This window comes from Lampetra planeri, chromosome 1, assembly GCF_965212315.1.
Source record: "Lampetra planeri chromosome 1, kcLamPlan1.2.h2, whole genome shotgun sequence".
NCBI lineage: Eukaryota > Metazoa > Chordata > Hyperoartia > Petromyzontiformes > Petromyzontidae > Lampetra > Lampetra planeri.
The window spans coordinates 1521029-1542694 of record NC_136107.1 but is presented as its reverse complement, the minus strand read 5'-3'; the positions used below and the strand labels follow the sequence as shown (position 1 = coordinate 1542694).

At 54.2% G+C, this 21666-nt stretch overlaps 1 protein-coding gene across 1 annotated transcript; it reads right to left on the bottom strand.

Annotated features, from left to right (window-relative positions):
- Positions 1-1667: 1667 nt before the first annotated feature.
- On the bottom strand, positions 1668-21164 carry LOC144723088 (uncharacterized). Its single transcript, XM_078601679.1, has 7 exons — positions 21144-21164; positions 17577-17699; positions 16996-17041; positions 15292-15539; positions 7438-14974; positions 4816-4919; positions 1668-3741 (listed from the first exon to the last, which is right to left on the bottom strand). The coding sequence occupies exons 1-6, from the start codon at positions 21162-21164 to the stop codon at positions 4834-4836; spliced, it is 8061 nt and encodes a 2686-aa protein (XP_078457805.1). The 3' UTR covers positions 1668-3741; positions 4816-4833.
- Positions 21165-21666: the final 502 nt, after the last annotated feature.

Genomic DNA, 21666 nt, shown 5'->3' with positions numbered 1-21666 from the left:
TCCCGGCATTCCATTAAATGTTTGCGGCAGTCTACACACCTGGTGCATGCCCCCGTCACAACGGGCGGTATTCAGCCCCACGGCACAATCGTTATTATTATTGTTATTATTATTATTAAGATTATTAAGATTATTGATTAAATCTCGAATGTCCCAGCGCAGCCTTCCCCGGCCAATGCTGCCTGCAGCGGAATGAACGCTCAGGGCAGGGAGCGATGGTTGTGTGAAGCGAAACTCACCTGCCGTGTTCCACGACGACGCGACCCCCGTTGGGGACACGTGTTGTGTTTGGACCGTAAAGTCCACTTAGAGTAACTGCAATTGACTAAATACGATAAGTAATTGTTATCACATATAAATAAGCCCCCTCCCCATCCCTTATATTGTTGTTGTTGTTGTAAAATCGTAAATACAAACGGTTAGATATTGCAAATCTACTCGCGACCCGATGGACATATCGTAGCGGTCGTCGTCGCACGATCGACTTGGAGCCCTCGTGGAGGTCGCCGCCTTGAACGACCGAGTTTAGTAACAAGCTACATCGCCTGCTTGTTCCTAGTAGCACAAGCAACTACGGGATCAGTGCTGAATGGTGTAATGTAGCTTCCCCCGATGGTGGTGATGGTGGTGATGGTGGTGGTGATGGTGGTGATGGTGGTGGTGATGGTGGTGATGGTGGTGGTGATGGTGGTGATGGTGGTGGTGATGGTGGTGATGGTGGTGGTGATAGTGGTGGTGGTGATGGTGGTGGTGATGGTGGTGGTGACGGTGGTGATGGTGGTGGTGATGGTGGTGGTGATGATGGTGATGGTGGTGATGGTGGTGGTGGTGATGGTGGTGCTGATGGTGGTGGTGGTGGTGCTGATGGTGGTGGTGGTGATGGTGGTGATGATGATGGTGGTGATGATGGTGGTGATGGTGGTGATGGTGATGGTGGTGATGGTGGTGGTGGTGATGGTCGTGGTGACGGTGGTGACGGTGATGGTGGTGATGGTGGTGACGGTGGTAGTGGTGATGATGATGGTGGAGATGATGGTGGTGTCCGACCGCGCGCTATTCGGCGCGACGCCCCGACGATTTCGCTTCTCGGGGCGGGGGGAGGGAGGCCTTCTTCAGGAACTGAAGAAAAACGTCGGACACCGCATCGAAGAGCACTCGGTAACATGCCGAACACCTCTGGCAGCGGAACACAGCAGCCATAGGTGCCACCCATTGAGTAGGTTACGCAGACGATCTGTCAGAACTTAACCCCTCCCTGTAGGCACGCGGACTCTCTACCCCCCCCCCCACCTGCGAACGTACGCCTGACGCACCCCCCCCCCCCCTCCGAATCCTATAGAACGGCCGATATTTAATCCACGCAGAAACGATAAAGGATTAATAATATTAACGTGTTTAAGCAAACAAATAGGCCACCGCCGGCTGCATTGAAGACTTAAGTTGCGTACCTTGGCCACTGATGTTGCCGAGCTGCGTGATAGCTGCAGTCAGGGGCACGGTGGCACACGAAGTGACACCTCTCCCACAGTCCCACTTCTCCCGGCAGTCCTTGTTGCCTGACAGCTGGAGACACTGAACTGTGGCTCATTTGAAGGCCAATGTAGACAAATTATTAGCGAGGCTTCACCCCCCCCCCCACGTTTCCCATGCATACGCACATTGTCAGTAGACCCCCTATACGCTAGCGTACGCATTTGGGTTAACCATCCCCCTCCCCGCGTGCGTACGTACTCAATGGATGGCCCCCATACCACGACACGGGGATACATTGGCCGCATTGTCCGTCGGCGTGCTGACGACTCATCAGAGCTATCGTCGTCATTCGTGCTGCATGCCACGACCGCCATGCCTTTAAAATAAAAATCCTACCCCCCCCCCACCCCCATGTACTTTCCTTAGCGGAATAACAGACAGGACACGCGGATCTTAAGCAACGAGATCGTGAGAGCGCACCCTTAATCAAACACGGCGATCCATTCAGAGACGGTCAGCTCGAAATACAAATCGGAGACTATGGAGAAAGCGCGTGTTGGCTCCAAAGCCTCCCCGCCAATCTCCCAATGCACGCTGACGAAAATCCTCTGCAACGTTTTGGGGGCCACCCACCCTACCTCCCCTTGCGTCTGTGGAGAAGCAACTGGGTCGCGAAAGGACTTCTGTGGGGGGGGTCTACAAGTGGATCGCCCTGCCTGGGGGTATGTCGAGCGAGCGCTGCGTCGAGGTACAGATCCCAGCTCGAAGCTGCCGTTCGCGCGACATTCGTGGCCCACGGGCGAAATGAGCAAAGCGGCATTTAGCCCGTGGGACACAAACGTTTTTTTTTTACTTGTTGATGCCACCCGACAGCAAGCTCTTTACGTCGTGATTAAAAGTAGCCCGTGCGGTAGCCTTGCCTTGTCATGTAATCCACTCTTATTGTGAAGCCACAGGAGCGATGCACTTTTAAATCGAAGTTGCGAACTCATGTCTTCAGAACTCCTTTTTGTGTTTAGATTGCTGTCCTTCCCCCATCCCCCCCCCACACCTCCGATTGGCACGGCTGGCTAGGTGCGGTGCGAAAGAAGTTCAACATACATACATAGATAAATTAGTATCACTAAATGTCAGCTGTGTTGGTGCTGGATACTGGTTTGGCCCATGGACTTCAACGTCCTGGCTGCGTGGGCGTCACGCCGCCGCACTGCCGGTCACTGGAGTGGCAGAATCACTGCCCTGCTTCCCCATCAGCCACGCATCACTACCTCCCGTGTTACTACCATCAAGGCAATCGAGTATTTTGTATTAGCTTCATCATCATCATCATCGATGATTTCCTACACCACACTGACATTGTCAGCAATGAATCGCGATGGCACAAGGGTTCTACGACGTATGGCACGGGTTCTACGATATCTCTCTTCACACGCGCACCGGATGCCCCATCGGTCACGTGGCTTTTGCGCGTCACAAAGGGGGCACGCGGCTCCCGCGTGTTTCCCTGCAAAAAAAAAAGAATCAACGAAGCGGCAACTCGTCGACTCGTCGTCGATCCGCCGCCGCCCTCGCGAAGGCCTCCTCCTCCGCCGCACGCGGTGTCACATCGATGAGGTTGTTTGACCACAAGCCTAACCGCGTTGGTCGGCGTAGGTCGGTGATTCGGAGGGAGGGGAGGGAGGACACCCGGACGGACATGTCACATTGGCACTCGCTGCTCGTGTCCGCGGTGACGGGGGTAAGGGGGTTGAACTCGAGGCCCCCCGGGTTCAGAGCGCAGTTGCCGGACACCACTATGCCCTTACGTAAGGTAAACTCAAATGAAAAAAAATGAGAAACTTAAGCTGCCATTGCTTTCGCACTCTAATAGTCTCTGCTACACCTGCCCAGCTCACCCACGTGACCTACCTGCTTCTCAGGACGCATGAAAATTCTAAATGTAGTCCCAGTACATGCTTGTGTTGTACACGGACGTACGGTATAATCCCCTTGGTAACAATATTTCAAGTATTATGGCGACGGAGAATGTGGCGTGCGGCCGAATGCATTGTCGACAGGTCCGTGGAAGGTTCTGATCAGCGTTTGGTTGTTTGCTAGATCAGCGCAATTTGCTGCGTCCTAGAATGTGATGTGGAGCAGTTGTGAATGTGATGCGTCTTGTGTCAGCTGGACGATTTGATGTCCAGACTCTCGAGGGAGGAGGAGGAGGAGGCTTCCCTTGCAGTCAGGTGTGTGTCCAGGCTCGCCTCAGCCACCACCGCCTTCATCCTGAAATCGAAACGAAGTTGGGTGCGTGTCAGCTGGAGATCTGTGCATAGCGACATTTAGCCGCGACATATGTAAGAGATGGTCAGTTTAACGCGTAGGCTTTCTCGACCAATATCATCCATAATACATGTTTTTTTTGGTTTAGATCGCGGAAATATGTAAATGTGTCGTTAAACCCGCCACCACCCGACACAGCCAATTAGTAAGGTTTGTCCCGTAACATTGGCATGTTCCGTTTACTGTGCACTGTGCAAATACATAGAGCAGGTTACGGCTTTTGGCAGCGTCAAAGGGGTTGCGTAGTGAGGACTTGAGGGTCATGGGCACAGCATTTGAGTGCGTTGTTGTTTTGTTTCGTATTGTTTATAAATGCCTACCGTTGGTAGAAAATACGGTTTTATCACTTTCGCGGGAAGGCCAAAAACACGACGAGGTTTTTCTTAATGAGAACACCGTCTTTTCAGAGGTCACTCACAACAGCCCCATCTGGTGGACATGTCACGAGCCGCCACCGATTACCGAGCGGGCTTTCAGGTACGACTCGCGTCGCGAGCGTTCGAGCCTGTCGTTGATTCCGCACTCTGCAGCACGCGGGTTTACAAGTGAGGAATATCACGTGTTGTGCACCGCTGCACGTGGTGTGTGTGTGTGTGTGACGCGTCGCCTTGGGGTCCGTCCATAAATGACGTCACGCGATTTTGGACGATTTTCGACCCCCCCGCCACATCGTCACACGACGTCACAAAGTCAGATCCGCCCTCAAAAATGACGTCACAAAGCTCTGCCCCCCCCCCCCAAAAAAAAAAACACATGTCGTTGTAGTGCGTATTTAATGTGGCGCTGCACTCTGATGTTGTAGGAGAAAACATTTATTAAAAAGTATATTTAATTAATTGTTTATATTTATTAAAAGTTGCGCATTTTTATGTGACGTCACATTTCTCAACCCCCCCCCCACCCCCTGGTCACACATCGTTACAAATGTCTGACCCCCCCCCCCTAGGTGCGTGACGTCATTTATGGACGCCCCCCTACCACGAGCAGCACACGGAGGGGTCATGGAGGGTGACTCACCTTCCTGCAGTGACGCCGCTATGGGAAGCTCGCGGGACCCGGTCCGGCCGAGTCGCCCTCCCTCCCCTGGCCGCCCAGGGCCGCCCCGTGGCTCGAACACGATCCTGCTCCCACCCCACCCCCATCAGCGACGCATGGAATTCAACGTTAGGAAGACATTGGCAAACTGTCAAGTGCAGTCAAAATGATCTCCTGCTGCTCAAATGAGCATTGAGGTGGTGATCAGCTCTCTGTTTACAGCTCTCCAGGGATAGTGGGGGATTTTTCATATTCCCAAAGCGGGGTGGGGGGCGAGTTTAATTTGTCGGATAACCACTGTTAATTCCTCCACCCAGTGGTACGTATTGTATCGACCCTGGGAGGTATGATGTGCTGATTCAACCCCCAAACAAGAATTTGAACTGGCGACCTTCTGATTGCGAGCCGCTCGCTCTACCGCTGACCCATCTGGGAAATTGTCTGCCAAGAAGAACTCGGGGCAGGTTGCATTAAACAACCGAAGTGAACATTTACTTCCCATAATTTCCATTTATTTCCATACGAAACTCGGGGGGGAAATGTCCTCCAAAGTTGCCTTCTGCTGTCCGGCCCAAGTCTTCTGCACTTAAGTCATTCCAAAGGGTATTATTTTAACAACTGTAGGCAGGCCACAGCGGTGGGATTAGTTTTGTGGCAGGGGAGTTGGGAGGGTGGCAGAGAAGCACAGTGGATGGAGGGCTTTCGTGGTGCTGAGTTATGAAAAATAGATGGGAATGTTGTTTATTTTTAGCATGTATTTTTAAAACAGCTGCTTCTGCTGCTGCTGTCTCGGACCGTGAAGGTTATTGTCTGCGTCTGAAAACGGAATCCTGACAAACTGTGAATGTTTGTAAATGTTTGTCAGGGGTTACGTTTGAAAGTTGACATCGTGCGGCGATGTAAAACTGTTAGAGTGAAGTCAGTCTTTTGATTTCCCACAGCGGCGCTGAATTACTTAGTAAACATAATTTTCATCGGCGTAGCTCCGCTGATGAAATAACTCCCTCGTATGTTGTAGAAGCTGCCCGCAAATTTGTTTCCCCAACAGTAATGGATTTTCGAAAGAACTTAAGCATGGATTTGAAATTAATACTCATCACAATTATTGCTTCCACTAAAGCATGTGTTAATTCACGTCATACCCACACAACGTGTGTAAAAGCAGCCGCAGATTGCTTTTAAAATGCCGTCGTCTGTCGCTCACCGACGACACACAAAGTGCAGCGAACAGATGGAAAGCATCCGGCCACACCGCTGCTCTGCCATTACGGGACACTGCAGCAAGCCCACGATAGAGCAATTGCAGGTGCGTCGCAGCAAAAGCCACAGCGTGCGCATCAACTGCAAAGAGCAGGCGGGGGGGGGGGGGCGGCCTTGCGTGCTTCGTGCTCACTGCAGCCAGCCGAGGACGTTTCCGAAAGGCGTGAAGCTCGGAGCTCATTCCCAGCCAAATGACGCGCATGCTGCTCAGCTGTGCGTCTCACGCGAACCTGCTCGCCGAATGCGGCGAGGGGCTGCCCCCATCCCAGCGGCACAGACCTGGCGCCGAGGAAGCCTTGCGCTGTTGGGCCCCGGTGGCTAGGGACGCCTTCTGTTGGGAACTCTCACGCATGCTTTGCAGCAGCTGCTCTGTCTCTCGCAGGCTCTGCTCCAGGAGGACGAGATCCTCATCCATGCTGCTCGTTAAAGACGCGTTGTTAGTCGGGACATTCTCTTTATATGGATCGCAGGAAGTGATCCAGACTTGCTTTGAAACATTTCTCTTGGGTGTCGGACTCCCTTGAACGCCCATCGCGTCTTTGCCCCTCCACACCGCTCTCTTTTCCGCTATATTGTCGTCCTTGCCGTTCCTAAGCTTCAACAGAATTGGCAGCGACTGCTCTTTGTTCATTCTCTTTGCGTCCACTGTCCTGGCACTGGCTGTGGAGATCGTGGAGTGAATATTGAGCTGTCTCCTGAGCGTTAGCGGCGCCGAGACCGCCGCAGATCGTTTTGCGGCGACGGGACCCACGGGCGGGTTGCAGGCCATGCGAGATGAGCTGCTTTGGCGCTCATCACCCAGGCTCGGTGCGGTGCCTCCTCCTCCTCCCCCCGCTCGACACGCGGTTGGCGAAGAGCGTGGGTCGTGCGTGTCGTGCGGCGGTCGTGGCGGCGGACGAGGCGACTGTGCGCGCGTCCTGCGGGAGAAATCTCCCAGCAGGGGCAACGAAACCAATAATGTGCGAGGAAGAGGTGGGACCTCTCTGACAATTTCCCTCGGTTTTCTCGCAACGGATCTAATCTCAATGAAGGTCGGCGACCGCCACGACGTCTGTTGCCGACACCGTTCCCTAGCCCCTCGTGCCACGTTCGCTTTTGCTGAGGAGTTCATCTCGCCAGCCGACTCTCCGCGGCTGTCCTCGCCGCGAGCGGCAAGCGCCGGCTGCGTGGTGCCCGCGCCGCGTGCCCCAGCGGTGCGTGCGTCCTCGCGAATCGCCGGCGGCTTTGGCGCCGTCGCGACGCGCTGCGCAACCGAATCCTTCGAATCGCACGCCCGCAGCTGGCGCTTGTCACAATGACCGCGCGCGCCAGCATGGTCGTCTCTCCTCGCCGCGAGACACTCACCTTGTGGCTCCGCACCAGCAGCGCCCTTGCCTCCTCGAACGCTCGACTCGCACCGCAGGCGACTGAACTCGCTGCTCTGCTGTTGAGTGCATTCCTCCGTCGCCGTGCGCCGAACGACGCAGGCAGACCGCTGCTCCACGTGCGCCTGCGTCGACATGGGCTGCGTCCCTGCCTCCAAATGCCACGGGGTTGTCGCTGCCGCCTCTGTGGGACGCTGCGGATTTTGATTGAGCTGCTGATTATTCGTGAGCGCTTTGTTGGTGAAAATAACGCACTGCGCTGTGCCCTCAGTGGCGATCAGGGCGCCCGTGTGGGCAGAACTCGTCCTCTCGTCACACAGTGGGTTGTCGTGCGGGTACGCGGCCTCGTTTGACAAAGTGCGGTCGGCGTCATCGTCTTGGCCTTTGTGCGCGTCCCTCCACTGCGTGCTCGTCGCCAAGCCGGCAATCTTGTCTTTCTGTTTCTCGGCTTGCTGTCGCTTGAAGTTTTCCTCGGCGATCATCAGCGGGGTCTTGAATGCTCTCTTCGCGACCGGTTTTGGCTTCTTCTGGGGGCTCGTGCGTTGCGGGCTGATCACGGACGTCTCGAGCGGATTGGATTTGTCGGGTTTGAATACGACCGGACGCACTATTGGGCCAGACGTAATGTGAAAATTCTCTACGTTTGATTCCAGGTATTTGTTGATGGCGTTTATGTCCCGCAATGTGACAGCAGCCGATGACTCCTGGTTTTTCAAATGTTGCTTCAACTTGTTCGGAGAGGCATTGGCCACGTCGGCATCGTCATTTTGCCTGGGCACGGACGCGTCGCGCTGAGCTTTGTCTTGCGACGGCTGAGCGTCCGCAGCCTTTTTCCTAAACGGAATGGGGGCGTACGAAGATATCGGTGGACCTGGCATGTCCAACGTCCTCACTCGAAAGGGCAGCTTGCGGACGCTCATTGGTTCCTGGCCATGCTGGCTCGCGTGCGTCGGAGACGAGGGGTACGACGGCGGCCTGGAGTCGTCCTTGAGCGTGTCCGGAGGTGGCGGGGGTGGCAGTGGCAGATCTTCTGCAACGACCGCGGCGAGGACTTCGGGCGGCGGAGGTGGCAGTGAACCCTCGAGCTCGCATTCGAATGGAGGAGCGGGCAGGGGAAGCTCCTCGTGAAGGTTCACGTGCTTAGCCTGGGCCGCCGGCTCCGGTGGAGGAATTTGAAAACGCGGCTCCCCTGCAGCCTGCTTCGGGAGGCCCTTCTCACTCTCATCTCGCGGCCCCGTTGTGTTTTCGTTCGCGCAAGTAAACGCACGCGACTTTGTATTCTCCGTAGATGACTGTCCACTGGTTTCTGCGCTTTCTTGAGGAGCCTTGCGCTCCTGTAACTTCCCTCCCGTGTTGTGGGCGTCTTTGTGGACTTCGCCACGACACTCGGTGTGCCGAGGCGTTGGATCCTGAGTTTCTCGATGCGCGTTTGCGTCAATTTCTTCATTTTCCGGTGTATCACTGGCCTTCAAATCAGGGGGGGTTCCTTCCGTCGCATTGGAGCCCTCCTCGCCAGAGGTCCGATTGTTGTTATCGTTGGTCACCTCGACCAGGAGGTGGCCATCGTGGTACACGGAGGCGGCGTGCTGGACCAGTGGCGCATTCCGCTGAAGGGTCTGCAGATCTTCTGCGATGTCGACCTGGCGCACGACCTCCTTCCCACGACTGAACGATTCCATCAAACTTTGCTTCGCGGCTTCCACGTTGCCCCTGATCACTTCCTCCCGTTGTACTTCTCTCACCAGCTGTTTGGCTTCTTCAAAACTCCTGCGCGCGTCTTTCACGTTCACCTTCGCGACTTCTTCGCATTGGACCCGACTCTCTGTGAGAGGGCCCGGCTCTGGGGTGTGCGTGCTCTGTGTTTCAAGCAGAGCCTCGCTTACGTTCGCTTGAGCTGCACTCTGACCCTCTGCCTCCTGGCTCGCAGCACATCCGTCAGCACTTGCAGGTGTCTCCGGACGTCGGGGCGTGGCATTCACCGCTTCGCCGGGCGCTTTTTCACTCACCGTCCCCGACTTGATATTGGAAGCGCAGTACTGTGGCCAAACGGGAACCTTGATGGCATTTTCATTTCCAGACTCTTTTAAGGCTGCCTCAAACGACTTGCGTATCGCCTTCACGTCCACCCTCTCTTCCGTGTCTGCGAGCACGGGACCGGCACGGCTCGCGTCACAGGATGCAGCCGCTTCAAGCTGCTCCCCCTGGTCCTGCAGGAGCTGCAGGTAGCCCAGGGCACCGCTGTTGATGCACGTTGTGTAGAAGCGCACGTTGCCCTTGCGGATGTAATCCAGCTCGAGCTTTCTCGGCGTTGGCTTCTCTGCAGAGGCCAAGAGGCTCTCCTTTGCCCCTTTAACATTGCCGGCTATGACTTCTTCTTTCTGGCCACTGCCGTTGTCATCTTGGTTTTGCAGTGAGTAGACCGTCATCTTGACGCTGCCCTGGAGACACTCCTGTATAAGGATTCCGTTCTGAATCCCAGATGCGTCAGTGTCGGGATATTCTCTCGCTGTTCCGTCAACTCGGTCGCCTTCTCTGTCATCCTCACACGTGCCTGACTGCGTCATCAACTTGTCCAGAATCTCCTTCAGGTTGCCCCTCTCCTCCTTCTCAATTGCGACCTCCTGCCTCTGGGGCTCCCTGTGGGTGAGCAGCTCGTTGAGGATACTTCCAATGTCGCCATGTATGGTCTTCTCATTTTGAATCTCTGGCTGCGAGTCTGGGTTCATGAGCTTGTATTTGGATATGTGCATGTTTCCTTTCTCGCTGGGTTCCAGGATCATGCCATGAGACGATTCCACCACGTTGCAGTGAATCAATGACTGCAAAGTATCCTTGATATTTTTCCCAGTAATTTCTGGATCTTTTCGTTCCGGCTGATGACCTGACGAGGTTTCAAAGGGCTGATCCGTGCTTCTCACATCCCCCTGCACAGCACACTCGTGCCCCAAAGAAGGAGACGCCGTGCCCTCTCCTGGTTCATCCTGTTTATGATTCGTGTCTTCGTTCGTCAATATAACCTCGGTCAACTGTGGCATCTCTGTGGGTTCATCTATAACCAACTCCAGAGGTGGCTTAAATGCCACCTGTGTTGCATCCTGGTCGTCAGCATCATCATTCCCCTTCACTGTCTCCATGCTCTCTGTAGACTCTGGTTCCTCTGGTGGCAAGCGGCCTACTGTGGTCATGTGCAGAGGTTGTTCCCGGCTGTCCTCTGTTTGACAGCGTTGATCTTTCTCAAGGGCGTCAGCAGACTTTGCCATCTCCCCTTCTGTAATCTCGTCACACTGCGATGTCTTCTCTGTCTCCTCAGCCGCGGGATATTCCGGCTGACGGCGCTCAGCATCTGCTCTTTCCTGAACAGCTACTTCTTCCGAGTGTTCAACTTTCTCAGCTTTTGTTACCGTCTCTGAAACATCCGTGGAGCGCGACATCTCCGATTGGCCATCTGTATACGCACTTGACGATTGGGGCTGTGCGTGATCTACCCTATCGTGGTGACCTTCCTGCCCCGGCCCTTGCGCTTCATCCATCTTCCCGTCCGTTTCTCTTATCGCTGTCCCATGTGGCACCTCCACCTCTGTTATCTCAGCAGACCGTTTGATGTCCGTTTCTCCCTCGTTAACCCCCTGGCTTATGGCTTCTTCCCTCCCGGCGCCTCTCGCCGTGTCCCTCATCTCCGTGGCCTGCACAGTCTCTGGTTGTTCGTCCCCGGTGGCTTTTAAAAACTCGACTTGTGTCACCTCCTCCTTCATCTCGTCGTCTTTATTTTGCAGGTTCGCACACTCATCAAGCTCATTGGCTATCTCGGTGATCTGCGTCGGCCGCGACGTCTCCAACTCTAAAGGCTCCGCTTGTTCCTGGCTATCTACCGGTCGTGCGCTCTGATCCTTATCGACCGCTTCAGCCGAACCTGAAACAGTCTCGTCAGCGCGTGACACCTCCGCTTGGGTTATCTCTGTGGACTGCGCCACTTGTGCTTCGTCGTCCGCAGTTGGTGCCAGGGACTGAAGGCGCTCCATGTCCTCCCGCTCCTGGCTCTTGTCTCGCTCCAATTGTTCAGCCTCGGCGATGTCATCTTCTATTTTGGTGGTCTCAGTCGACGCTGGCATCTCTGGCGGGTCGTCTGGCTTACGTGTGTTCTCCTCGCCCTCGTCTTCTCCTCTCAGGCGCTCTTCCTTCTCCAGCTTCTCGGCCATTTCAATGATCTCAGAGGGCTGCGATGTTTCCGACCGCTCATCCGTGACTGGATTCTGGGGCCCTACCCTTTGCTGGATGTCTTCCTGTTTCAGGTCTTCAGCTTGGCCCTTCTCGTGCTCAACATCTGCATTCCCAGGAGACTGGAGCTTCTCCAGATCATCGTCTGTGATTGACCTTAAATGCTGCTGCTGCTGGTGCATCACCGCCGGTGCACCATCGTGGTCTCCTCGTTGCAGGCGCTGGTCTTGTCCAAACCCTCGAGACATCTCTGAGACCCCAGTAGGCTCCTCCTCCACCGCCTCCTGCTCGCTTGTAGTTGGCATCACAGACTGCAGGTGCTCAGCCTGTTCACTTTCCTCACGAGGTCCTTCCGTGTACCCTTTGTGATCGAACGGCGAAGGCTGGTCTAGCTCCTTCGGCCACTTGTTACGTTCAGCTTGTTGAGAATCCTCTGACGTCGTGTCAGCTGGTTGCTCGTCGCGAGCCTGGTACGTCGAGTTGTCATGCTGTGAGGATTTATTCTCATGTTCTGCCACTTCTAGCTTAACATCTTGTTCCAGAACGTCAAGTTGCATTGCTTCTTCTACTTCTGTGATCGCGTGCATTCCACATTCGTTGGCATCTGGTTCGACATTTACGAGCATCTCTCTTTGTCTAGGGGGATCGTTTCTCTGAGTGTGCCGCAAATTATCGGTCTTCTCTGCGCTATTCGAATCGTCAAGTTTATTCAGTCGCTTCGTATTCTCAGCTCGCCCCATATTGCTGTCCATTTCTAAATTCCACACGAGGTTGCTCTCCTCAAATTGCTGCAAGTATTGGTCTAATATTTCGGTTGGTTCAAGACTCTCGACTGAGCCAATCAGTGTCTCTTCAGACGGGTCTAGGCTTTGAGGTAATGTTTTGTCTAAATCATTGGTAGCTTGTGGCACCAATGCCTGGGGCTGGTTTTCTGCTTCGCCTGTGCCCTCTGATTCAATCGTGTTTAACTGATCCAGATCCTCATGTGCTAACTGCATGTCAAAATTATCATTGCTTTGTGTGTTTTCAAGATTATTTGGTTCATACTGTTGATTCATGTTGACGTCCTTTAAGCTACTAGCATCTTCAGTTACCCCGGTTTTAACCGATAGATCTGCAGACTGCAGTTTTTCGGTTGGAGCCAGAGCTTCGGATATTTCAGACGTCATAAGTTGTTGCTGCTGCTCCTCCCGTGGGTTGTCTATTCCAACATGTTCACTCCTCTGCATGTGTTGATCCTGCGGCTCTTCATTCGGGCTCAGCTCTGTTGCTGTACTTTGTGATGGCACAAGCTTTTCAGGTCCTGTATTTTCTGTCACCTGCTCTCGCTCGTGAACATGCGTTCCCATGAGTGGCTCTACATCCATCGCTTCGTTCGTTTCCACTCCTCGTTCTTTATCGTCGACTGCATCCAGGCACGTGTTCAATTTGTGGATTTCAATTGGATTCACTTCTTCGGAATGCGTCACTGTTCCGACATCTTCGACCGTGCCGACTGACTCTCGGTCAGCGGTGTCTCCGGGCACGCCATCGGGTTCTGCGATCTTTGATTTCTCTTGCGCATATTCTTGATCCGCACCTTGATGCAATTCTTCTTCTAGTGAGTGTGCCACCGGTACGAGTTCCTCCATTGCGTCTTCCTCTTTCTCATCATCTGCCTCGGTGACATACACGGCAATCCCAGCGTCACCATATTCCAATTCGGTAGAGGTTCGGACTGCTGGGCATGAACTCTTTCGTGATTGTTCTACATCTCCTGCTTCCTCTGCGACATTGGTTTCTTCTCGATGTTCAGTATCTACCGCGACCGAGTCCGCAGTTTCGATTTCATTCACGTTGTGCTTCGGCTGCACATCACCCATGTCTTCTCCTGTTAGCTGTCTCTCTTCAGGTCCATGCTCGATGTCTGCGCCCTTCTGCTCCTCTGCTGTCTCAACATTCACAGCTGCCCGCACTTCATCAAACTCCTCCTGTTCGGTTGCTGGGAACGGTCCACGCTCCTCCAATTCCATTGCACGTTTTACGCCCTGCTCACACTCGGAGGTCGTTAAATCTTCTGAAATCTCTACCGGGTCATTTTCTTCACGGGATCGCAGAGATACTATTTCTTGCTCAAGGTCCTCAAATGCCTGCTCTTTATCTGGACGTAAAGTGTCAGCTGGCAAGAGTATTTCGGGTTGCTCCTCTTCAGCAGCTGGCTCCAGTGCTGCGAGTATTGCTGGTGTGTTATCGTCATCTTCTTTTTCTTCTGCATTCGCCACTTTTTCCAGTGCCTCTGCTTGCTCCAAGTCCTCAAATTCATGCTCATGCACTCGAATCGCCTCTTCGTCTGATTGCAAATTCTTCAATTCCTGCTCGAGATCCTCAAATCCTTGCTCCACACTTGAGTCCTTAGGTTCGGCTTGCCCTTCTCTTTCTTCACCCGCTTGCGGATGGTGGATGTCTGACTCAGTTGCTGGAACAGTATCTTTCACATTCTTCAGACTGCCCTCTGAGCTCTCCGTCTCTGATTTATGTCGAGTGTATCCGGCCTTCACAACGTCAGCATCGTCTAAGACCTTGCTTTCTTGTGTCTCAGCTTCGTCCATTTGCGGAATGTGTATTTCTAAACTATCAGCTGGTTCTGTGCCTCCTATGTCTTTCAGCGAATCCGTTAAATCTCCTGTCTTTGATTCGTCACGAGCGGCATCTGCCTTCTCAACGCAAGCGTCGTCTAATTCTTTACTGTCTTGTGTCTCACCCTGATGCTCAAGAGCTTCATCTGATGCTTCTGCTGGTTTGGAATCCTCTGACTTGTCAGCTTGATCTTGTTGATCTGAGATCGCCGGAAAACTCTCAAGAGCTTCATCTGATGCTTCTGCTGGTTTGGAATCCTTTGACTCGTCAGTATGATCTTGTTGATCTGAGATCGCCGGTAAACTGACTGTGCTGCACTGAGCCCCTTGGGCCTCATCGGGAGCCTCTGTGGGCTGCGGTGCAGGAGCTCGGTCATTCTCGCCACTTGAGGCGAGTTGTCCGTTTCGCTGGATCTCCATGCCTCCTCGTGTGTGATCTGGTTCCGGCCCTCGAGTTTCCTGTGGATGCGAATCGTCAGTTGCCTCGGCCTCCTCTGCGTGCCGAGTTGTGTCAGCCTGCCGAAGCTGGGGACCTTGCTCAGTGTCTCCACGCGGTGGAAACGTCTCCGAGTCGTCGTGCCTCCCCTCCGTCGCCGGAGTCTTCTCGACGTCTTCCTGCCCAGCAGCCGCCTGCTCGCGCCACTCAGCTGCCTCTGGTCGCTCGGAACTTGCGGCGTCTTCGTTCAACTGTTGAAATTCGCAAGTGACACCACCGTGTGTTATGACGAGCTTTCGTACGAAGCTTACGCTTTAAATTAAAAAAAAAATCTGCCATAGACCTCGCTGCGTCCAATGCACTTTACCGTTTCAGCAACATCTGCTTGTGCAAACGCAACGTCTTAGAGCTGTGAATGTGTTACATCGTGGGTTCGATGTCCACGTAGGCCTCGGCTCGGGATACCGCTAACGCCGCGGCGTGACGCATAAGCTCACAGTCGCAGCTGTGTTTGCGGATGGAGCTGTCGAGGCTTGGGCTGAGTGAATCATTATCGCGCCGTGCTCACTCTGCGCGTCGCCGCGTCCTCCTCGTGCTCGCAGCGCTCGCTGGCGTCCGTCCGGCCGCCGTCGCCCACCACCACCACCTCCTGCTCCAGGCCACGTTCCATGGCGTGTATTCCTCTCGCGGGAGGGAGCTTCTCCGGGTCACGCGGTCTCGGCGGCCTCGTTAGCGAGGGGGCAGCAGCGGCGGCGGCGGCAGGCAGAGTGGAGCGCCGCTGCAGCAGCTGACCTCGCGGTCTGGCTATTTGCGGCGCTGTGAATACCATAAATTTAAAAGCGGACAAAGACTGGAAATGCAATTAGTTTGTGAGAAAGGGCAAGCAGTGGCGTGGTTGGTTGGTGCGCAGTAGCTCACTAAAATGTCTTCCGTGTATACGAGAGCGTTAACCTGGGTTTTTCTCAAGGTTCTCAGATTTCCTTCCACATGGCAAATACTCATTCATGAAAACAGCCCATCATCTCCAACGCAGGATCCTCCTGAAAGAAAGCCTCGAGGCAAAGGCTCCTGCTGGGTAAATAACGAGTGTTTGGCACGTGGGCTGAAACCAGAGTGCCCTGGGAAATCCCACGCATATGAAGGCGTGTTAACATTCAACAATCTGCGCAGGCGTATTCGAGAATAATTTGCCGCACAATCAGTGACTGTAACTGCCATCTCCCGGTCACCTCGCAGCCCAAGCCGAAACCACATCTGGTGCTAACCAGGCTGAAATCCTGCTGAACTTCCACGATCTGACAAGATCTGGCACATTCAGGGTGATTGGGTCATAGGAAACACCCTTAGCATTGGGTACCCGTCACGAGTAAAGCCAACCGCTGATTTTCACCTCGATATTTTAATACTCTTATTCTTTCCATTGTTATTACCTCCCGTCATCGTACTCAATTGGCTTCCAGACAAGTGTGTGTGTGTTTATATATAAAATCTCCCAAATAGCAAGTTGGCGCGACACAGCCCAGCAGGGAACGCTTGCGGGACGAGCGGCCCAAATCTATTTTGGCGTGACCATCGCCAACAGCACCAACGCCTCGTGCCCTCCGTCCAGCCGCGTTCTTTACAGCAACGCCATACAGAGTAGTAGTAGTAGAATTACGAATACTGTGATAAATAATTATTGTACATGCCATCACAACGATCATCGTTCAAACTGTTCAGAAAAGGCATGTGGACTTGGACAAGGCACGTGACGGCTGGAAGGGCTGGATGACGCCCCGATGGTCGAGACTAATGACGGATTGACAGCCACGGAACGGAGTGCGTCCGAGAGTCGTGCCCCCTGCACGAGACGAGTCGCGTGCACGTGCTGCGTGGCTTTATCGCATCGCAGGAACGCCGAGAGATGGCCAACGCCCGGCGGAGGCCTTCGTCCAGCAGTGGAATGATCACGGCTGATGATGACGTTTACCGAAGGACCAATCTCGTGCCATCCACGTATGACCGGTATGACATTGATACCCTTAGAAATTCATGAACCCGCAATGAGGGCGCTGTGCGGCATCTCGCTGCTGCATCGTTCTGCGGTGCGGCTTTCTGAATTGCGTCTCTTGCGCCGACACGGACCGAGGGCCGCGTGCGGATGTTTGCAAGATCGTTGTCGCGCACACTCGCGACGCATCGCCGCATCGTAGACACGCGCGATGAGCGCTCGCGCGCGGCATTGCCTTGTTCGGTTTTAAGTAGAGCGGCGCGAAGGAACGGCTCCGGTTACCAGACCTCAACCCGAACTTGTAAGTGAGCGCTGCCTTGGCTTCCATCTGTCCACCCACACGGGCACATTAATCAAGCCACAGCCCCGGCACGCGCTGATGCGCCAACAGAAACAGCGGCAGCGGCGGCGGCGGCGGCGAACACTTGAGCGGCCTCCAAAAATACCCGCGTCTGAAAAAGAGCTGCCCCTGTAACGCGACCGAGGGATCGCGACATTGGAAACGTTTAGAAGCGAAATCGGTCAGCACCGGACCGGACCTCACTGCGCCAAAACGCAACGACTGACTCCCTCCTCCCTCCCTCCCTCTTCCTCCTCGTGCGTGACTGACGCGAATGCGATCACTCGTCTGGGGTCAAATCAATCTCATCGATCAATCCCTCCCGAGCCCTCCTTCCCCCACCCCACTGTGACATCGCTAAAGGCAAAGACGAGGAGCTGGGTCCACGCGCGAGGGATGTTACTCCATCCCCCTCTTGTGCAGGGACAGCAGATGCCGCTGCTGCTGCTGCTGTCACCGCTGCCGCTGCTGCTGCTGCTGCTACCGCTGGTTGTGTACGATGCGCCCGCCCGGTGCAGCTTACTGGTTTTCTGTATTCGTCCTTCTTGCTCCGATGGTTCCCTCGGGGTGGAGCGTGTGCAGGAGAGGATGGCAGCTTGGCTGCGACGCGCTTCGAGCCTCCTTTGTCCTCCCGAGCCGAGCCGAGCTGCGCGGAAAAAAAAAAACCGCGTCGCGTCTCGCGTCACTCGCCAGCGAGTGATGGTGACGATGCCGGAGACGACGACGGTGACGAAGACGACGACGAAGACGACGACGACGACGGCGAGTCGCCGATGTTTCTCGACACGCGTGTCGCGCCGACCGTGCAATGGTGCGCGCTCGTCAGGAGCTTGCAACACGCGCGCCCCCCTCTCTCTCTTTCTGACCTCTCTGATTGCGGAAGGGGGGGGCGGGTGGCGGTGGGCTTCTGTCAGTGAGCTCCCCTCCCGAGCTCCGCACCATTTGTGGAGAGGCGAGGAGGAGCTGCCCCCCCCCTCTCCTCCCCCCCACGCGGCTTGCGGGCATCCGCGGCGTCCAATCCTGGGGCAGACACTCCGGAGCGCGTCACGCCAACACTGCCCCCCCCCCGATGTTTATTCATCAGCCACTTCTGTCTGTTTGTTTGTTTTGTCCGTCAATAATTGCGGAGATGACAGGCCCGGCTTATTGCACCGTGACTCAAAACGACGCTGTCGTGTCGCTGAATATTGGCAGCCTCGGGCGAGGGGGGGTGGCACGTTTCCTGCTGTCGGTCCAGCCGCTAAGTTTCTGAATTTTTCTTCTTCATCATCATCATGGCCTCCGTGACGCACCATGCCCGTTATGTTGTGCTGCGTCTTTGAACGCGACGTGTGTGCCCACGTCGTACGCTTCTTATTGCTTCATCATCATCAGCAGCAGCAGCAGCAACAGCGGCAGCAGCCATGCTCAATCCACTGCTGGATCAGCAGCCATCGTCTTATCACTGCGCGATACACGACCAGATGCCAGAGTGTCTTAGACGTAGTTGATTTGTGTTTTCGCACATGTACGGTATTCCGATGTTCGTGCTATCGGCGTCATTCCACGCCCATACCTCTCGCAGAGCGATGCCACAATACCCTGTGATACAGTCTTCGAGAACGACCTCTGGAATTTAAACAACACGGCTGTTTCCGTGGCCCCCTTCAAATTGCCTCTTGCCTACGCTAGGTGGTGCATCTCAATTGCCCTGCTGTACATATTCAGTGCCGGCATAGCGAATTAAGAACCAAACTGAATGCAGTTGGTCGGTGACCAGACTGAGACAATGCACCCGCATTACTGCAGAACCAGCTGAGGTCTAGAATCGATGTACAGGGTCGAATACGATTTCTCCTCCCCCCGGGAACTATCTCCATGAGCAATGCGTCTCCCGCTGCACGGAATCTCAGCGGCTCTGGCTCAGGGTTTCCATCCGGCCGCCTCCGCCAGCCGAGTGATCACAGCCACACCAAACGGGCATTTCACTGTGGCTCGGCAGGGCCACCACGGCACGGACGCATCACGCAATGTTCCACCCCGTGATGAGGGTCATCCACAACCACGTGGCGAGCCTCATCTGCATGGTCACGTTTGTTGAGTGTGTTGTGTATGGATGAGCGTGGGCAGCGGTAGTGCAAGCGATTAGTTCGCGCTGCGCTACGAACCCGGCGACCCCCGTTCGATTGCCGCTCACGGCCAACACCAGCAGCGATTATCTGAACCGGTTCTGGGCCTCCCCTAGGTTGACTCGGCCTCAAATGAGTGCTGTACCTGGTTCGGCGTGTAGCAAATATTGCCACGAGGGAGACAAAGGCGGCCCAGGCGTGGTGTTGGTCACCCACCCCTCGTGTGCCGTGCTGGCTAACAGCACTTGTCCCAACAGTCAGGCTATACTGGGGGGGGGGGGAGTCTTTGTATGTACGTTGAACTTCTTTCGCACCGTACGTAAGCCAACCGTGGCTAATCGGAGGCGTTGTGAGTTCGCTTGTGCCCTCACGTGTGGGATTCGCAGTGGTCCAGTAACGAATTCAGAAGACGTCGTTACTCAACAACGCGTGCCATTAGCTCAATCCCCAGCAACTTCACGACGAATATCAACACCGCACCGCGGGGCGCGCACCCAGCGCCATCGAACACCAACCACGCGGCACGCCAGAAACACGCGCGCATATCAAATAACAATCGTTAATAATGAATTGAGTCGGCGCATCACAGGTCTCGGTTAATTCGTTCGCAATTGATTACATGTAATATTTCACGGCATCAACACGCTTGCAGGGAAGACAGCGGTGGGAACATTTTTTTTTTAAATGTGTGTCTGTGTAGCTGCGGGCGCAGAGCAAGCACGGCAGAGTGGCCCAGTCGAGTAAAATATGTACGTGATATATATACTGTATCGATGTTCTATTATGGGGAACGCGATGTTCCAGCGTCTGGCTGGAGAACGACATGGCGAAATTCCCTTTGGGCTGTACGAGCAGTACACAGCATCTTGCAACAGGGGGGAGTGGAGGGTTTTACTAGGTTACCACAGTACGTACTGCAACCGCCTGAACATGATACGGCAAGCCATTATCAGTGCCCTACCTTATTACAGACCAATTCAGACCTTGTTGGTCACCCCCGTGCCCTTATAAATCGCAACGTTCATCCTACAATGTCAGTATTGAAACGGCTGTACGCCGGATGGACCTGAAATCTGAACCGTGTGGATTGACAGATATGGGTGAGTCTGTGGGTCTCTGTGTGGTGAGTCTGTGGGTCTCTGTGTGGTGAGTCTGGGTCTTTGTGTGGTGAGTCTGTGGGTCTCTGTGCGGTGAGTCTGGGTCTCTGTGTGGTGAGTCTGTGAGTCTCCGTGTGGTGAGTCTGGGTCTTTGTGTGGTGAGTCTGTGGGTCTCTGTGTGGTGAGTCTGGGTCTCTGTGTGGTGAGTCTGTGGGTCTCTGTGTGGTGAGTCTGGGTTTTTGTGTTGGTGAGCCTGTGGTTCTCTGTGTGGTGAGTCTGTGGGTCTCTGTGCGGTGAATCTGTGGGTCTCTGTGTGGTAAGTCCGTGGGTCTCTGTGCGGTGAGTCTGTGGGTCTCTGTGTGGTGAGTCTGAGGGTCTCTGTGTGGTGAGTCTATGGGTCTCTGTGTGGTGGGTTGACAGGTATGCGTCCATGTTATAATTCATGATTTTGAAAGGTATGAATGTACTATGATACTATTCATACACAGATGGTATAACACCGGTCCTTTAGCAAACGCCATCAACCGTGATCAATCCACTGCTGCATGAAGGCCTTTGCACACAGGCGTCGCCATCTCTCACGATCCTACGATATCAACTAAACTATTTTTTATTTTACCAGGTAAGTCCCACTGAACTATCTAGCTGTCTTTCAGAAGCGACCTGGCCACAAATGATAGCTCAACGAAGTGGCTCAGCATCGCGTGGAAATTTATAGCAGCCAAATACTCTGAACGCGTGATGTCGATTCTAAACGTGGAGGGGAGACGAGAGAGAGACATCGCAAACTCCAAATATACAGCAGGGTCTGGATCGAACCGACGACCTATTTGCATAGCAGGCGAGGGAGTTAACATCTCACCACGGCGGCGATTCATCCGGCACCTGCACGCGAGCTGATCGCATGGCACCAATCTCTTTTGAGGACGTCCTCTGGAACGCCCCATCATTATTCTCGACTTCTAAGGACGTGTTTCTGTCCAATCCCAGATGCCCTCACGGTCACAATGGTGCTCGTGACCTGCGTGTGTTCCCTATTTTGTGAATTCTTGGATAAAACTTCACCGAGCAACGATTCAAACTGAAGTGAGCGCAAGGCAGCCTGGGAGATCTTTGGCCTTCCCGTGTCGGGAGCCATTCTCTTAAGTGGAGGTGTGATATTGACTAATCACAAAGTGGGACAGTATGTTACAAGGCTGACGGCTCGAGTCGACCCCTGTCTGGGATTTGAACTCATGGCATTCCGTTTGTGATTTGAGAGCTTTGCCGCAACACCACGGGGCCAAACTAAAAGAGACCGATTTGTCATTTTATCTTTTAATATAAATCTGATGCATTTAAATAATCAACCAGCCGTTGATTCATTGACAAAACGTGTTCATTACAAACCGAGGCAATACGCTCATCT